Source organism: Corylus avellana, chromosome 6 (assembly GCF_965113065.1).
Source record: "Corylus avellana chromosome 6, dhCorAvel1.hap1.2, whole genome shotgun sequence".
In the NCBI taxonomy this organism is placed as follows: domain Eukaryota; kingdom Viridiplantae; phylum Streptophyta; class Magnoliopsida; order Fagales; family Betulaceae; genus Corylus; species Corylus avellana.
Genome location: NC_142495.1, coordinates 29,326,514 through 29,344,752, shown reverse-complemented (window position 1 = coordinate 29,344,752; position 18,239 = coordinate 29,326,514). Strand labels below are relative to the sequence as shown.

At 36.0% G+C, this 18,239-nt stretch overlaps 2 protein-coding genes across 2 annotated transcripts in view; one reads left to right on the top strand and one right to left on the bottom strand.

The window, feature by feature from the left end:
- The window catches only part of MOS7 (nuclear pore complex protein-like protein), a gene marked incomplete in the record, with an annotated part of 8,163 nt that extends 6,521 nt beyond the window's left edge, over positions 1 to 1,642 (top strand). Inside the window, 3 exon segments of the mRNA XM_059601426.2 lie at positions 1 to 73; positions 694 to 943; positions 1,205 to 1,642. Of these exon segments, the coding sequence (XP_059457409.2) occupies positions 1 to 73; positions 694 to 943; positions 1,205 to 1,470 (589 nt within the window).
- Positions 1,643 to 2,355: 713 nt separating this feature from the next.
- On the bottom strand, positions 2,356 to 7,197 carry CPD (Cytochrome P450 superfamily protein). The gene is made up of 8 exons (XM_059602980.2): positions 6,426 to 7,197; positions 5,737 to 5,886; positions 5,371 to 5,616; positions 3,402 to 3,488; positions 3,238 to 3,316; positions 2,987 to 3,093; positions 2,764 to 2,894; positions 2,356 to 2,554 (listed from the first exon to the last, which is right to left on the bottom strand). Exons 1-8 carry the CDS (start codon positions 6,942 to 6,944, stop codon positions 2,443 to 2,445), a joined length of 1,431 nt encoding a protein of 476 aa, XP_059458963.1. The 5' UTR covers positions 6,945 to 7,197; the 3' UTR covers positions 2,356 to 2,442.
- Between the last annotated feature and the right edge of the window lie 11,042 nt (positions 7,198 to 18,239).

Below are 18,239 nucleotides of genomic sequence, written 5' to 3'. Positions count from 1 at the left end.
TATTGAAGGTCGGCAAACTCTTCATCAGTACTTCAAGCTTTTCCATGAAAATTACGTGGAATATGCACATAAGGTAAGATCCAACCAAATAACTTAAAATAGTCACTTTTTACTTGGATGTAGTACATATACAATAGGACCTCTTGAACATTTTTGGCCCCCCTTTTTGTCATCTTAGAACGTGCTTAGGTTTCAAGATCTCACTTTTTCATTTTTTGAACTTTTGTTATGTATTCTGCCTGATCTTGGGCAAAATGGAGTGAAACATGTTTAGGAAATTGTCCATTTGTGAACAAAAAATCTCCAACCAAAGTTTTCTACTCTTTAAACCACCCGACAGCTGTAGTGTCCCAAAGTTGAATGAATTATCAGCTAAAGTTTGACTAGCCAATAAAGAATATAGTTATCAATAGTCAATAAAGCTGTCCATCTTTTTAGCAATATCTACTTCTAGGATGGCCTAAAAGATGGCAGAGATTTTTAACTGTGGTTGATGCATCAGAAAAGGTATTTTTACTGTACTTAAGATACATATGCTTTGCAGCTTGAGGTTTGTGATGTCAGGAGTGTCCACTGTCTTGCATTGCTCATACCTATGAATAATTCCATTTGGAAAGAAGATGAACTGCACAATGTCCGCAGGCTGTCTGAGTTTAAGAATGATATTAAGTCAACATTTCCCCCATTTTCTAGGTTCACTTTGAGATTAAGCATCATGGGCCTCACTTGAAGAGAATAATTGATGACCAGCATGCTCGTTTAGTTGGGTCAGAGCAGAAGCTTCAGAAAGTCGTGGATAAGCAGTTGAGGTTGGAGGAGAGGATTGATCGTGCAACCCAGGTGCACAATATTCTGGAGCAGCGCTTGCAACGGTTGAGAAACTTGCCTGGCGCTCATAAAAGACCACTGTCCAGGGCAGAGGGAGAGTTCAAGTCTGAGCTTGGTAATGAATTTTTGTCTATTGTAAATGCGTTGATGAAGTTCTTTTGAGAGAAATGGTTGTGACTATATGACCTTTCGTTGCTTGATAGCTCAATTTTATTGCTTATATAATTAAATCGATCATAATCAAAGCTCACAAAAATTTCCTAATAAAAAAAAAAAAAAAAAGAGTTACCTTTTATTCTCTTTTCCCTTTCACATTTCAAGTTACAATTTGACATTTGGTGACGGTTCATTTACATACTATTTTGTCGCTGTGTAGACCACTTTACAGGAGTTGAATTGGATGCTTTGCACTCTTCCATTGACGCTTTAGCTGCAAGGTTAAGAAGGCACACACAATCTTTGAAGGACAATGTATCAAATCGCCAAAGACAAATATCAGGGAAGAAGAATCTTGCCCATGATGCCCACGTCTCCCAGCTGCAATCCTCGCTTGAGAAGATTTCTCTTGTCAATAGTGAGAATTCGAAAAAGCTTAAGATCGTTGAGTCTGCATTAAAAAGCCGGGAAAGCAGCAGGTTCTGAAACCTACCTTTCTTTTGGTTAAGCAGTTGAATTATAGGAGCCAGTTCTAGGTTCAGGTGCTAGGGTGGTTTGTACTTTATTTTACTGCTGAGAAATGTTAAATCTTTCTCATTGCTGATGTGTTAAGAACATGATTTGACAATGATGATTTATGTAGGAGAATTTTGATTTACTTGAATAGTCAATTAAGAAAATCAACTGGCAAAATTCAATATCTTGATATAACTGTTTGGTTTCCAACAACAGAAACAATTCCCAACTTTGATTCCAGCTGATCTTGACTATACTTTTCATTTTAAATAATGCTGCTTTATTTTATCTTTGAGTTAAAATCAAGAATGATTTTGGCTCTTGAGATAGATTTAGTCTATTAAAAACAGATCTAAATAATACACACAAAAATATTTGTATTCATCTTTCTGAAGGAAAGTATATAGTTGACGATGAGGCCCAACGTTATTATGTAAAGTGAAGTAAACTTGAGGGGGGCTCGAGGACAGCGAGGAAAACACCTGCGGCCGAAAATCATTTTCAAGGTATGGGCCCTTATCTTTCGCATTGTCAAATTATTATTATTATTTTTTTCTAATGAACTCTTAAATGAAACAACTTTTAACAAATTTATCTTAAAACGCGCATTTGGCCTACAAAAGCGTGGGGCCAAACACACTCTTGATTCACTATCATACCAAAATATTTATTACATGATTTCACATCTTCCACACGCGTTTTACTCATCAAAGCTTCAATTTCATCATTAGTTCTTTGGCATTTGGGGCCAAACTTGTCAGTTAGAAAGTCTCTCGTTTGAAGGGGGTAATCATTAGTTTAAAGACTTGGAGAGAAACAAGTTTCAAATTGAAGAAAATTAGTGTAGATATATGCTAGTAAGCTAATAATTTGATTTTATTAGTGCTGGCGTCAACGGGATTACAGATCTTGTACATATTGACTCTCTTGCTTCTCTGGGTCTTAGTCTTTATACAGCTTAGACACATTTCGACGTTGCACATTGATCGGGTACCGCTTCTGTGTCCGGGTTGTGGGGAAGAAAACCAGCTTATCTTCTTCAGCAGGAACCCAACTGTCAATCATCATAAGGCCAAATTAGTACCAGAATACACTGTTGCAAGGTCATATTATAGAGCAAGGCTTGCGTCCTTTGCACGTGTTAGGATTGTTACATCAATAATTAATGACACCTGATGGTCCTCTAGCTTGTGTCGTGTGCGAGTGCATAGGCACATGGCACAAACTAGAGACGTACAAATATTCATGATTTATGTACCCTACCTCAAACGGGTGACGAGGTGGTGGAGGAAGACGGAGAGCTCTACTCTAGCAAGCTCATAACCAGGGCACAACCGCGGCCCTCCTCCAAATGGGGTGAACACATTCCCAGGACTTGTTGCTCCCGAGTTGTCCTATTAAATTTAACGACCAATCATTAATGAAAAAACACAAGAAATCCATGCGTGTTTGTGTGTGTGTATAAAAGAGAGAGAGAGAGAGTTACCTGCCATCTCCATGGATTAAAAGAGCGAGCGTCTTTGAAGTGGTCGCGGTCCAAATGTACAGCCCGAAATGATGCAAAAACCTTCCATCCTTTAGGAATTGTGTAACCTACTTGCATAAAGATATATGAAGCTAAGTTTGAATTCAGGACTTTTATTCTGATGCCATGTTAAATCACCAGTTGTATTAAAAGCTTTAATTGAAAACAAATAATAAATTAATTACCCAAGACCATGATAGGAAATTCCTTACCCTTTATATTGATGTCGGTCATCGATCGCCTGAATATCCCACCGATTATGTTTGCCACTCGCAGAGTTTCATTAACAACCTAGAAACAATAAGCGAAATTTACATTAAGATGAAGCTCTTGCTGTCTGTATTGATTTATGGGATTCACTTAACAATGTACTTACACATTGAGAGAATGGCATGGACTTATAATCAGTCCATTCAAGAGGCTCCATCTCACTCTTCTTTGCCCTAATTTGGTCGTGTTCTTCCTGTCAAAATAGATCACAAGCATGAACCATTAGACCAACATAAAGAATAGTTGGATAATGGTGTACAAGGATAGCAAAAACCATTTGATTTTTTTTTTTTCCTAAGATGCACAAGTGAAGGGAAATCCCAAATGATCAACATTTTGATTAATTCTTATATTTTTTTAATTTTCTTGAATATTTCTTTTTAATCCAAACGAGCCCCTAGTTTTTTCTAGATGTCTCAAAATATCTTCTTGGGGAACAATGAAAGAATTTATAAAATAAAAAATAAAAAGAGAATTTATTGAGCTTCGAGGGGAAAGCTAATTCTGATTCACCTAACGAATTCAAGCCCAGTAAATACTTGTATTAAAAGCAAAACATGGACCATGTGGTGTTCCCAACGACTAACGGACCATTGACCGTTCCTTCACCTTACTTAGTCAAAAGGAAAATCCAATCCAACGGTGACGGTTCAACCATCACGTGTTTTACTCAAGTCACCAAACCAATCCTAGGTTTACAGTATGGGTGACGACTACACGACATCATCTTTCACTTTCCACCGTCGATTCTTTTGTGGTCCTCGAAATCAGCATGTACGATCTCCGATGTCACTACTAATGTCACTACTAGGAACAATGCTAAACTCTGCCACACAAGTCAGACCAGAATGCACGTGAGGGGGAAGGGTGTTTTGGGTAAAAGAAAGACCATCTGGTCAAAAACCAAGTGTGATCAGATTCTGACACGTCAGAGGTTCTTTGACAAAGCGCATCTTGTGGCGTGCAATTTGGAAAGCCATCATTTTGTCCGCTGGTTCAAGCCGCATGTCCCTTCTACTACTTCTTTGACTTCCTCATCTGTACTTTGCCTTCTACTTTTGACCGCCAAACATACACACTTCACTAGACAAAAAAATAAAAAATAAAAAGTATTTCCTTCACTTTCCTCGTTATTTTTTTTTAATTAATTCTTAATATATATATATATATATATATATATATATATATATATAAATGTAGACAGCTTGAGGGTCGATTGCAAAACAACATTCAACGGAATTTTTCACCCGCTAAAATCAGTTACCAGATAACTTAAAAGCTTTCACCGCTTTTACCCAGATGACAGGTTAAGAAGTTTATCCTCAAATATATAAAAATATGAAGTTAAAAAATCCTATATATACAAATATACCGTATAAAAATGAAGCCTTTTGCATTAATTATCAAGAAATAGGAAAAACAGAGTATTGAGAGAAAAATTCTCTTTTGTAAAACTTTATTCAATCAATTGATTTTGTACATTTACAGTATATATAGTATATATAGTATATACTAACTGCTAACTATATAACAATAGGTTGTTATTTACAAACCAAGCTTAATAGAAAGAATAACAGTTTTAGTCTTCAGCAGCTTCATCGCGTCATCGTGCTTCAGTGTTTTCAGCCTACTGCGAGTGCGATCGATCGCATTGCATGAAGATAATCGATCGCACTACCCGAGAGTTTTCATTTCTTCTCTGATAGTGCGATCGATCGTACTTATTAACAGTGCGAAATTGCGTTCGATCGCAGTTACAGAAACTCAAAATACTTTGAGTTCCTGATATTAATTATTCAAGTACCAGTTTGATTTTTCTTTTGTCGGTTGAATGGATGAGAATCTGGATAATGAAATTGAGGTTCTTAGTGGCTCAGGGCAATCTACTAGGCCCATGACGATGCACACCATTAATTATTGGTCAGACCAATTTTTTAGACGTGACCTAAATTTAAGATACCGACATTCTATATGCATTTTTACTGTAAACTTTTTTTCTTATATATTATTGACATCATTATTTATAATTAATAAAATAACAAAATAAAAAACAGAGAAACGTGGGAGGAACTTACCTTGATCTGAGCTAGAGCAAGAGGAGTCTCGGTGAGGAACTTAACGGCAAGAGTCATAATGGTGGAGGTAGTCTCATAGCCGGCGACAAGCAGAGCCAGTAAGAAGTCAACAATCTGCTCATCGGAGAAACCGTCGTCTCCGGCCAAGAGGGCTCCTAACATGTCCTTCTTTCTCTCTCCTGCTTCACTCTCTTTCCTTCTTTGCCTCACTATCAGGGTCAATGCCTCTGCCACCTTAGTTCTTGCCTTCAAAAAGAGAAACAATAGATATATATAATAACATGATTAAGACAAGTAATATTAACTACGTTTATTTGGTAGGAATGATAATAATAACAACATGTTTAAAGAGAAGCATATTTGTACTTTGATAGCTCGGCGGTAGGTGGCGGAGAAGATAGGCAAAGCGACGGTGAAGAAGCCTTCAATCACTAGCACGTACTCCTTCCTTAGACTCTCCGTCCATTCACATGGATCAAAGCTCATCAGCTGCTTTACTGTTAATTCAAATGTTATCTGCGTTGCCCAAACAACAAAAAAACACATTAAAAAAATTATTATATATGTTATTTTATGTAAATTAAAAAAAAAAAAAAAAAAAAAACAAACAAATACAGGTGTGAGTGAGAGAGGCAGAGATAAAAAAAAACATAATACAGGTGTGCATATATATATATATATATATATTATGACTTTCAGCCCAAAACTTTTACACCCCCAACGTGCAGGGGCGTATCAGTATGTCACCCACGCCCCCACTTCTTTAACGCGACCGAGTTGACTCATCAGAGTCACCGTGTTACACAAAGGGAGAAACGACACAGTTTGGATCCTCTCCAAAATACCCCGTTTAGAGGACATGTCATGGTTGTATATACTATATAATTATATCTCAATCTCCCCAGCACTGTAGCCGATGTGGGACAAGGTCTCTCTCTCTCTCTCTTTGTTTTTTGTAGAAAAATGGGAGAAGAGGACAAATGGCAGCATCGGAGGTGAATAGGAGAGAATGAGCAATGACATTAAAAATTGATTTGTTTGGAATTGGATCGTACCTTCTTGGCCTCCTCCATGAGTAAGACCCGGCCGGTCCAGGAGTCCAAATTGAGCCGGATCAAGCGGTCTATATCAACCAAAAGATGGTCCTTAATGATGGAGGAATTGGCGAAGCTCATGGTGAGGGAATGCATTCGCTTATGAAGATTTCCCTTCATCAGCAGCAGAGAGTGCCTCCCCAGCAGGTTCGATAACGACGCCGGGTAGCTACACTCGAACAGCTTCCCTTCATTCTGCAAAATGAACCGGTTCGTCTCCGGGTCGGCAGAGAACACCGTCGGTTCGCCGAAAACATGGGTCGTGAATATGGGTCCGAACCGGTTCACCCTCTCGTCGATGAAGGGTTCAGGATTCTCAGACTTGTATGCGGAAATGAGTTGCAGAGTCTCTCCGATGAAAGGCAGCCCGAGGTTGCCAGGTGGCAGCCTCAGCCTCCGGCGCCGAGAGGCCCGGATCAGAAAAAAGAAAACGACGGTACAGACAACAAGAGGAAAACAGAGATACCCGAAAACCGCCATGAAAATTTACAGTAAAGGAGATGGCTATTTATCTGTATATGTGCATATATAGCAAGCGTTTGAGAGAAAAGGGCAGCACACGGGTGGGTATCTACCATCTGCCATGAATCTAAAATAGCAGGAAGGTTATTTTCGTGTCTGACATGTTTCTTTTCAGCCAAAAACTTTCTTTCTCTGTCTGTCTCTCTGAGGATAAGAGACTTTTGGGGAAAGAAATCAGGAAGAGGTTTTTTGTGTGTGGTAAAGTTTCCTTGGATGGGATATTTGTGTTCCTTCCTGTTTTATAGTTTCTACCGTAAACCCTTCTTTTACTAAATATCTCTCTCTTTCTCCTATTTTTCTTCTTTCAAAACAGAAAACAATTAAAATATAACCAACATTACATACAGCTTAAAAATATCATTAATTGTAACTTCTTTTTTTTTTTTTTTTTTACCTCATCTTAAAATACTTTTTCAGGTCAAAATAAAAAAATAAATAAAAAAATTCCCTCAAAATAGATTAACAATTATAATTATGTGACGACATTTTAGATTGCAGTTGATACCTAAAATTGCTTAGAGCATCTCCCGTAGTTATTATGTAGTTTTTCCTTCTAGTATAAATAGTAAATTGACTTATTAGCTTATTTACTATTTACACTATAAACTTTGTTTATTATTATCTTTCTTTTTTCTTTTTTTTTTTTTTTCTTTTACTCTCTCTTCTTCTTTCTTTCACACTATCTTCCACACAAAATAATATTTTAAAAAAATAAAGAATGGAATAGGTAATCTGTTTGAGTATGAATGTAAAAATGAGTATAAATTTTCAGTAGCTATTTTATCTACTTCTGCTAGAGATATTCTTATATGCTTCTTCATGCCACATATATAATCAATATTTCTCCTTTTATTTCTTATTTTTATCAGAAAAAGTCAATTTTATTATTATTTTTTCCTCTTTTTACTTAAAAAAAATTCAAAACTTTTTTCGGTCTATCTGTTCATTTTTCTTTGCCTTAAGAGTAGATTTGCCTAATGGTTTGAGAGGCATTAAAGTAGTAGTCAACGTGTAAGGAAGTTTGTGGCAAAAACACATGTGACTTGCCAAACATGCTAGCCAATGTAGAGCACCACCACACTGCACATGCACCACCATAATTCCTCCATTGAATGATCATAAAGAGCCTACTTTATTAATTCACAATTCCAATGCCAAATGTGAATTAGATTTTATTTTCTTTCCATGTTGTCCGTATTTTTACAGCCCATTTTATGGAAAAAAAAAAAAAAAAAAACAAACAAACAAACTTTATCCCAACTCATCGATTATGATTTATGTTATTTGCGATAGAAATTCTTCCTTTAAAATTGTCGTTAGTAAATATAAAAAAGTTAATATGAAATTTATTTCGTCGAACATGTGGATTGAAACTCTCTTATATTTTATTTCGAATTGCTAGCAATTCAAACAACAAATTGTTGAAATTCGAACAAGTTATTTGGTTGCAGCAAATTGATCAATTGGCTGATAAAATCTGCTAGATATTGAAGGGAGTGGGCGTTTGTTGGACGATAATGGAAATAGAGGGTAGAAGAAGCTGGGCAGGAAGTAGGAGCCACGAGCCGTGATACAGGTTACACGGCGTGCTTAGCACGATGTGAAGGAAATTTTTTTTTTAATATTTTAACGCCAAAAAAGAAAAAAAAAAATTTGCACGTGGCGTGCTCTTTTCATCCACCCTCCTCCATTGGGTGGCCTCGTTTATCTTTTGATTCTACGTAGCCTAAAAAATGTGCAAAATTCTTTAAAAGGAGAAGAAAAAGGGGAAAATATGTAGCAAATACGTACCATCACTTTTTGCTTTCTGCTTTTAGGTTTTGCCACTTTAAGTTACTTCCAATGACACCTATGCAATGTCGCCCTTACATATCAGATCAGACAGAAGGACATTTCTGTCATTTCATAAATACTTGTTTTTCCGGCAAACTTTCCTTTCAACTTAAAATAAAATTAGTAAGATAAGGTTAAAGGAATATAACTCGTTTAATTAAAATTATCGTGTTATGATTTATATATATAATCTTATACACATATATTTTAACACAATTGAATCCGACACGCGATACTTAAGGTTCTCAATTTTTGACATGACTTACAAACTCAATACAAAATTTACGAATTAAGGTAGAGGGGTTTAACCCGTTTAATTAAATTGATCAAAATATATCTTATATTAATGTCTTGACACAAACTAAACCTAACACACGAACATGAACTGCCTCCCCTATATAAGTATCAATTGTTCAATTGGTAAATATTATGTGGCTGTACAAATATTTTTTATATTGAATCTCATCAATACTAAAGAATGGTCAGTTTAACAAAGGAGAAGAAGGGTATATATATATATATATATATATATATATAAGCTGATTAATCAAGCTGCCCTTTGGATACGGCTTTAGATTTTTTGGGCCGGCTGTTCGGATCTAAAGTTGGTAGGCGGATCGAGTCTGATACGCAAGGAACAACTATAATAACCATTCCGTCACATTCATTTGCGGTGTCCTATATTAATTATTTGGGACAGTTTTGAGTTTAATTGCTTTAAATTATACCACATATTACAAACAAATACACCTGTTTTGACACTTTAATCTCCTTGCACCTTCTAATATTTTCACCTTTTTCTTTTTCTAATTTAGTAAAATCACAACTCGTCCTTTAAATTCGAAAAAACGCAGCCCTTTTTAGGTTTTGAATATTCGGATTGTTTCGTGCATATTTTTATTTTTATTTTTATTTTTATATATACTTCCAAACAATACTATTTTTTTTCGCGATTGTTGACTTACAAAATTATTGGGTCAAACGCACTCTTAGGCATCAATATGTCCACCTGATTAGGAATGTTGGTGCCTCCCTCTATAAGAGAAAAGAGGAAAAGCCTTCCTTTTGATGATGATTATTAACTCAAGTTTTGATGAATTAGCATAGAAAACCAAGTTTATCTTATAATCGATCGATCCCAGGCAAGTTGGGTGAGATGGGATCCCACAAATGAAGCTTCTAAAATGATGATATAAAAGCAAGGTAAACAACCGGGCACGTGTTGATGAATAATGACGGGTATGTTGCAATTATAGGGGTGGATTTTAATATGAGGTTATGATGGCATGTTCATCCACATGGTCCCCATGAGGATCATTGAGCTTTCTACCCACTAAACAACCCCACTGAATTATGATCCCTAGGAAGCACCCATACCATCCTTTTGGATATTTGCTATAAGAAGCTTTATATGAGAAAGAATCCCATCATGTGTTGCTGCCTTCTTCTCCACCTTTTTCAATTCACTTAGCCTGTGGAGAGAGAGAGAAAGAGACCATCTAAACATTCTTAAATCCTCCATTAATTGTTGATGTTAGATAGAAGTTCTCACAATTTTGTTATCCAGATTTCTGGCAATTTAAACATTAAATATAAGACAGCTAATATAAGACTCGCTTAGTCATTTCATTGGAGACATTCATCAGCAGATTCAGCTCTTATAAAGTTGGACCACTTTGAAAGCCTCCCTCAGTGCTAACTCTAGAGCACTTCAGTTTGTCAAGTGGGCCAATTTTCATAAGATCAAGCATTTCAATCTTTTCCCTTTTGTTTCTATTGTTAGGATCAATAATGAGAAAGACTCACCCAATGTAGCTTTTGTTTCCTTTCTTTGTTTGAATAAAAAATATATATAATGATAACATAGGGTCCATTTGTCCAAGCGTATTTTGGATTGCGCCCACTTATTTGTTTGGACAGATAAACCTTATAAAGACTCTCATATTTATTATCCAAATTACTAACGATTCAAAAAAAAAAATTGCTCAAAATCTGAATGTAAACCCTCTCTTTAAAACTTATTTTGTGGTTTTTAATGAAAGAACCTCTTGTCTCCATCCATTTAAGACAGTGATTCTGATGGTGGTATATATACAGGTAGGTTAGTTGTTTTGACACAAATTAGAAGCTTTAAGCATTTGGAATACTATGTTTTGTAGTATGCATGCCTGCCGGATTATGGGAGTCTGACCCCATTGCCGAGGTTACTGCATGAACATTCCACTGATCCTACGACTGTTTGACACTTTTACTATTCTGTGTAAACTTGCTAGCTTTTTCATAAGCCTAATTATAATTATTATTGATAGACAAGAAAGCGATTCTAGTTATTTGTTAGGGTTCAATATACATAATTACCTTTTGAATCTTGAGTATGCTTCTTGAAATTTGTGCAGAATGTCTTCCTAACTTCATATTATTTTGGATCTCTATCTCTAATGATTTTTTATAAGATTCATTTGCCTCAATAAATAGGCTGGTTGTTCAAGACTCATCTCAAACAAATGAATTTTATAGGAACTCTCTTATATCTGATATTCGAATTGCTAATAACCTGAACAATAAAATTATTGAAAATTTCTATTAATTTTTCAAACCTACTATAATTCTTCAATCAAGTATCCCAACCCAAGTTTTATTTTGTGTATTCTAATTTTCCTAACAATTTATTATAATAAAAAAAAGTAATGTTAGATATAATATTTTTATTTTAGAATTGTCCAATAATATTGAGGTGGCATTCCAAATTAATTATTATATGTATATTTTTTATTTATTGAAGATTAATCCAATTGTTAGTTGAAAGTATCATATCAGCCTTGTTGGATAGAATTATGGCATTTCTCTTTTTTTTTTTCTTTTTTTCTTTTTTTTGAAGTATAAATAATTTCCAAAAAATAATCTCCAAAACTTTACTTTATTTAGATGATTATGTAATAAAAGATAAATCCTTATTAATTTCCCTCGCGTGCTTCTTGCCTGTTAATGCATTATGCGTGTTTATGCAAAGTACGGCTCTCTTTTTTTATTTTCTTTACTTGTTCTTCTTCTTTCTCAATTACTTAGCTCTCCTATTTTCCCACCCTCAGAAATTTCAAAAAAAATAAAGAAAAAAGAAGAAGAAGAGAGATTGGCCAATCTCTCTTGGCTCTTTACAATTATTTTAATGCCCGGGCCTACATTTTAGATAGAAAATTGTAGAGGATCTAAATCTTGTTGGCCTTATCATAATGAACAACCCTGTAACACCTTTTTTCACGTGTAAGGTGACGGGATTCGGCTAATGACAAGTCATTGTGTATTCGGTCACCACTTCCTTTTCTCAGGGCCCATATCAATTATATATATATATATATATATATATATATATGCACTTTGGCACGATTGATTTCAGTGTAATAACCAAAATGTGCACTCATCATAGAGAGAGAGGCTGAACCATATCATCAACAACTAGCTAGATATATGCTAGTCCATCAAAGCAATTGTCCCACCAATTTTTCGAATCCAAGCTGGTACGGGTCCGTGCTCTTGGACGGACCATGACTTCCTATCCGATCTTGATGTGCTGGGCACAAAAGATAAAACAGACTCATCGAAAAAATCCCATTTAATTCACCACATGCATTCAATCAATTGAAAGCTATGGATCATGAAATCATGTCAAAACCCAAAATATGGGTTTTGACATGCTATTGTGAGGTCAATTGCTTCTTTAGCAATGAAAGCAGCCACCCTTTGCTCTTCACGTGGATCAGTTTGATTTTGCGATTTTTATAAACAAAGTTAATCGTTTGTTAAAATCACATACGTTTATAACTTGCAAAATTGCAGCCTAATTGACCTCTTAGTGTATATATATATAGAATAATACATGCTTGCCGACACTATTTTTTTTAAAGGGAGAGAGGCAATATATTCTCAGCAGCAGGTATAGGAGATCGATGACGAGTTAAAAAAGAGAAATATTTCAGGTTTCTGTCACCACTGGGGCCAATTGATGAATCAAATGGCCGGATTTTATGGTGCTCAAATATATCACTGAACAATTTGGTTAATTTGTCAAGAATCGACCACGCAATCTCATCAAATCTTAGACCCATTTATTCCACCCCCCCCTCCTGCAAATGGGACCAAAGAATTCACTCCCAATTAATTTCAACCTCATCAAATACGATAAAGATTGCCAGTGATCTCATCTCTAGTACCCCTTTCTCTTCTCTCCTTTTATTTTTTATTTTTTTATTTTTATTTCAATTTTTACTATGATGCTCTTACAAATTAAGATAATAATCCTTCATAAAAAATAAGATACGATAATTCATTCATTTTTCAACAATTTTTTAATCATTTACGTATTAAAAAAAATAAATTTACTCTTATTAGTTGTCACACGAGTCCATAAATTTAATAGTTAATATATTAAGTTTATAAAATAAGATAAAAAAATAATAATAATAAAATATTAACAAGAATCATTTTTCATTCAAAAATTTTAAAGGTAATTTTATTTTATACCCCTGAACTATCACGCGATTTGACAAGTTTTCTAAACTTCAAAGGGTGCCCCTACTATGCGGTCGGACCTTAAAAGTGGTCTTTTGCAGCAACCATTCATGTGTGGACACATAATCCAGTGCATTTTAACAAAATAAGATCAAAAACACTAGATAAACTCACGCCCAAACTACAAGGAACCCACGGCGCCAGGGAACCCACAACCAAACCACCGGCGCCGGCAAGCATCCCACGGCGCCGTCCATCCCTCTGCGCCGGCCAGACCCACGGCTGGGTCTGGCTTGACCCAGCCGCACTTCCGCCCAGACCCAGCTGCTGGGTCACTACCTCCGGTCATCCTCTCCGGCCTCTTTTCTGACAAATCCAGCTTCAAAATCAGCTTCTAATGCCTTAAAACTCATTTCTAGTGCCTCAAAACTCATTTTTGGATTCAAAACTAAAATCTAGAGGGGAAGATTAACCCTTAGGAATTTTTTCATCCTAAAGCCGGAATAAATGACTCACGGTGCCGGAGAATGTCACTCACGGCGCCGGAGCCAGACCCACGGCAAGACCCACGACCAGACCCACGCCGTGGGTCTGGCCGGGTGGTTGGGTCTGACTGGCCGTGGGTCTGACGAGACCCACGGCCATCGTTTCAGCAGAGACCCATGGGGGTCTCTTTGTTTCTGCCTCTGTAGTTCAATTTTTCTTGCTTTTGAGTTCAAAATCTAGTGCATTAGGTTGTAGATTATTTGTGTGCATTTTTTGTGCTTTAGGTGATGTGTCTTTGTGCTATTAGTTGCTGCAAAAGATCCCTTTTGCAGATGGACCGCATAGGAGGTTTACTCAACTTCAAAACCTCTTAATTTGAACTTCTCGACTTTCAATTGCAGTTAATTTGAACCTCTCCGTTAGTTCTAGTCGTTAACTTCTAACAGCAGTACCTAAAAAGACCAAAATACCTCTAATTTTCGTTTTTTTTAAAAAAAAAAAAAAAGAAAAAGAAAAATAGAATTAAGAGTAAATTTGGAATTGTATAAAATTATCTCACTTTTAAGGTTTAAAATTTGACGAAATGGTTCAAATTGACTGTAATTAAAAGTTGAAAAGTTCATTTAGAAATGTTTTAAAGTTTAAAAGATTTATCAAATTCACGTAGTAATACAATAGATATAGTGAAATTATCCTAAATTTTTTTTGATAGATTCGTACAATAAAAATTGTCGGTAATATGTGTCGTTCCAAATTTAAAGGCAGCAATCGCGGTCCGCATTTGGGACGCCACATGGTTTTTTATTGACTTAAAAAGGCATGGAGTGACGTCATGAGTCAACCGTCAACGGTCAGCTACGAGACCCGAGGCCTAGGGCAGACGCTTGCACTGGAATCCTGCTCTGCTCTGCTCTGATGAATATAATATAAGATATATGTGTCTACGCTTCTCGATGTCTGTCTGCCTTGAGTTCACACGAACGGGTTTGTCAGAGGGTGCGCACGTGTGGTTCCATTATTAAACTGATTCTCACTGAGTGAGTGAGAGAGAGTGAGAGAGAGACAGAGCGATGGGGGGACTCTGACAAGTTTCAGTCGGAGAAAAGTTCACATGCACTCCACATAGCGGTTTGTGTGGTGGGTTATGGCTGCTCCTCTGTTTTTTGGCGTTTTGCTTTCCAACTGAAAGTGATTGACAACAAGTTAAAACCACCACCTTCTGCCTCATTGTCCTTCAAGGTGAGATTCATTCAGCCCTAGCCATACTATTTGGTTCGATTTGGTATTTGGAACTTATTTATATTCACAGAATTTGGTTTCTCTCATTCTGTTTTAGATGGGTAATTCGTGGGGATTTTACCCTAATTAATGAAGGGAAAGGTTTGCCATGAATTCTAATTTGCCATGTCAAATTACCTAAAGAAAAGAAAGAAAATATTTTCCCATTTGCTTGCTTTAGATATAATTGGATTTGATGATATGTAGTAGCCCACTAGCCCTAGCTACGAGCTATTATGCTTAAATGAGCTCGGAATATATGATTTAAGGCATATTGAGGCAGTGGGTCTGCATTTTGGTGGAGCCCCAAGTAAAATGCTTTCATGACAAGTGAATTGATAGGTGGTCGTGGTTGGAAGGATGGATCCAATTAAATCTCTTGTTATTTTTCACCTAAAAATGACGGGTAATGAATAATAATAGAAGAATTAGGAGAGAGACTTTCTTGCATATACATTAGAGTCTTTGCCTTTGCCGATGCAAAGAGCTCACGGGTGAGGCTTTGTTCAACAAGAGAGTCTTATACACATATCTCTTTTTAAAGAAAAGAGAAATAAGAGTTAAGATCTCTTGAAATTTTCTATTCAAATTTTATAAAATTGAGACAACAAATGAAAGAGGAGATACGGGACACAAGTGTCCCGATTAGGTAAGTCCTAAAGTTCGAGAGCTGCTAGAAGCACTGGAGCCCCGGCTTCTCTCATTCATTTATTGCACAAATTAATTTCATGAAATTCAAGCAGAAAATTGCATGACATGCCAAACTTCATAAGCGAGACGTCTCTTTACAATGTGTGTAGGTTGTCAGCCCTAATTTCTATTGCAAAGCACATGGATCATGCATGCATCCATCGAAATCTTGTTGGGGGGGGAGGGGAGGCAGTTCGTGGATTTAGGCCCTAGCAATATGCCAAGTGGCCAAGGGTAGTCAGGTATCAAGGACGGGCTGGATTGTGATTGAATTCAACCCGGGAATCTTGCAGGATCTTTTGTATTTTGTTTAGTTGCTCACCACCCAAGAATAGAATATAGGAAAAAATGATTTTGAAAACGTAAGAAACACATAGAAATGTATAATCACTATAAGACAAATACTTCAAAATTCAATTAATGTGCCGACTTCAACTTCATAGCAAATCATGTTGTAATATGGGCCGCTTCCCTCTACATTTCTGAAAGCTTTTTCATATATATATATATATATATATATATATATATATTTTTTTAAATCCTCTCCTTTATTAGAATTTTTGGGTGGTTTTGCCTTTAGATCCTACATTGCATAATCTCGACTCAACAATATAATTACAAAACATATAAAATCAGACAACCTGAAGAATACATGATAACAAAAGAAAGAGAAAAGAAAAAGAAGACGTTAATTAGGCCGGTTAATTTGTATGATGTTCTTCACCTATAGTACCAAAAGTGTTGGAGCCGTTCTTATTGGAGATGGATCATAGCGAAATCTTACCTAAACCCACTTAAAATTCTTTTGAATCTTCAGTCCTGTGGTTGCTTTGTCTCTAATCAAGTAGAATTAGACAACAACGTACAACAACAAAAAAAAGTAAAAAACCCCACTTAAAAAAAATTCTTCTTTCTTGTCCTTTAATGCTCATCAATTCCTTTGTTAATGCTGCAGCATTTGTTGACTTTCTTCACCTCTACCAATCATTTCACTAATCGACTCAGTTATTCATTAAGCTTAATTTCCCAGAAATAATCAACCCAATTAATCTTTTTGCCTTGACAAAACAAGGTAAAAACAGTAAAAGTGAAACGCGGTTTCTTGCTCCTTTGGATTTTTTCTGCATGTTGCTTGAAAAATGGGGGGCAAAGCTACCTAAGTATACGAAAGGACTAGTCTAGTTGGTTTTGTGGGAATCATCCATTGTCGGCATGTCCTTTTTTCATTTGCCTAAATATTTCAACAAATACATTATTCTTTTCCCATCTTTTCAACAGTAGATTTGCAAGCCACTTTCTCACTCCCAACTCAATGCCCTTCAATTCTATTCCAATTCATGATTTATGCTTTAAAATAATAATAAAAATGAATCATTTTATTAATATATTAACAATAATAATACGGGTAATTAAGTCCTGTTTATCCACTTAACATATTTCCACTACTCCAAAAGCAAACAGACGAAAAGAAAAGAAATTCTGAATTCTGAATTCTCACCCTGCAGTGCCGCACGTGAAAGCTTGAATCACCGACAAAATTCCGACATCAACGAGAAAGATTCACACTAATAACAGAGGCCATCAATGTTGTTGGAACTGACATCGGGAATGATTAATGTTGGAGATTATGCGATTACAATGATAAAAATTATGTTAAAAAATAATAATCGGTTTCGTGTTGGGATTGTGGGAGGCCTTTTTCTTTTTAGCTTTAGCGTTTTACTTTGATGATGGGTGTGGCCCATGGGCCAGTCGACCATGGGGCCATCGCATTCTCGCTTTCCGGCAACATGTTCCGACACTGACACATGTGAATTATGATGGTCTCTAGGCTTCCACATGAACATCTGCTAAAATCTTTTTTTGGTCTAATCTCTTTATCTAATTATTCCCTTCTTTACAGCCTATTTGTTGATGATGACTTTCTTAAGAGCTGGACTGTGCCCCATAACTAGGTATAATAATAATGGCTTCAAAAGTCGGTTGCCCTTTTTAATTAATTCTATAAGTTATCAACTTTTACAGTAGCCCATGATCCAACAACATCCACACTGATAAGACTGCACTACCATTGCTTTTTGTCCTCAATGGGCCACATCATATTATTTCCAATTTCAACCCTAACTTCCACATCCCATTTAGGCATTTACCATGGACAAATAAATACCAAAACATACGGTCGTTTGCTAAATCATCAATACAACAAAATAATAAAATCTTGACTATAAAATAGGTTATTTTTGTTTTATTGATTTTTCTTTTTTTGGGGGGGTCGGAGTTTGAAGCTAAAAGTTTTAATGTATTGATAAGGAAAAGGCCCATTAGGATCTTGGTGGGTTTTAGTACTTTGATCGTGTTTGATGGGCCCTCTCAAGGAGAGAGTCATGACACTATTTAGATAAGGAAAGAAAAAGCATGCAGGCCCACTCATGCATATTTCTAACCATACATTCGCTGTGA

Bases quoted from the DNA above. Each gene is read 5' to 3' on its own strand.
- CPD (XM_059602980.2), bottom strand. From the start codon at position 6,944: ATGGCGGTTTTCGGGTATCTCTGTTTTCCTCTTGTTGTCTGTACCGTC. The intron at 3,489-5,370 runs GTAAGTTCCTCC...CTATTTTGACAG, and splicing joins TTGCTCTAGCTCAGATCAAG to GAAGAACACGACCAAATTAG. The intron at 2,555-2,763 runs GTAGGGTACATA...GATGATTGACAG, and splicing joins CACCTCGTCACCCGTTTGAG to TTGGGTTCCTGCTGAAGAAG.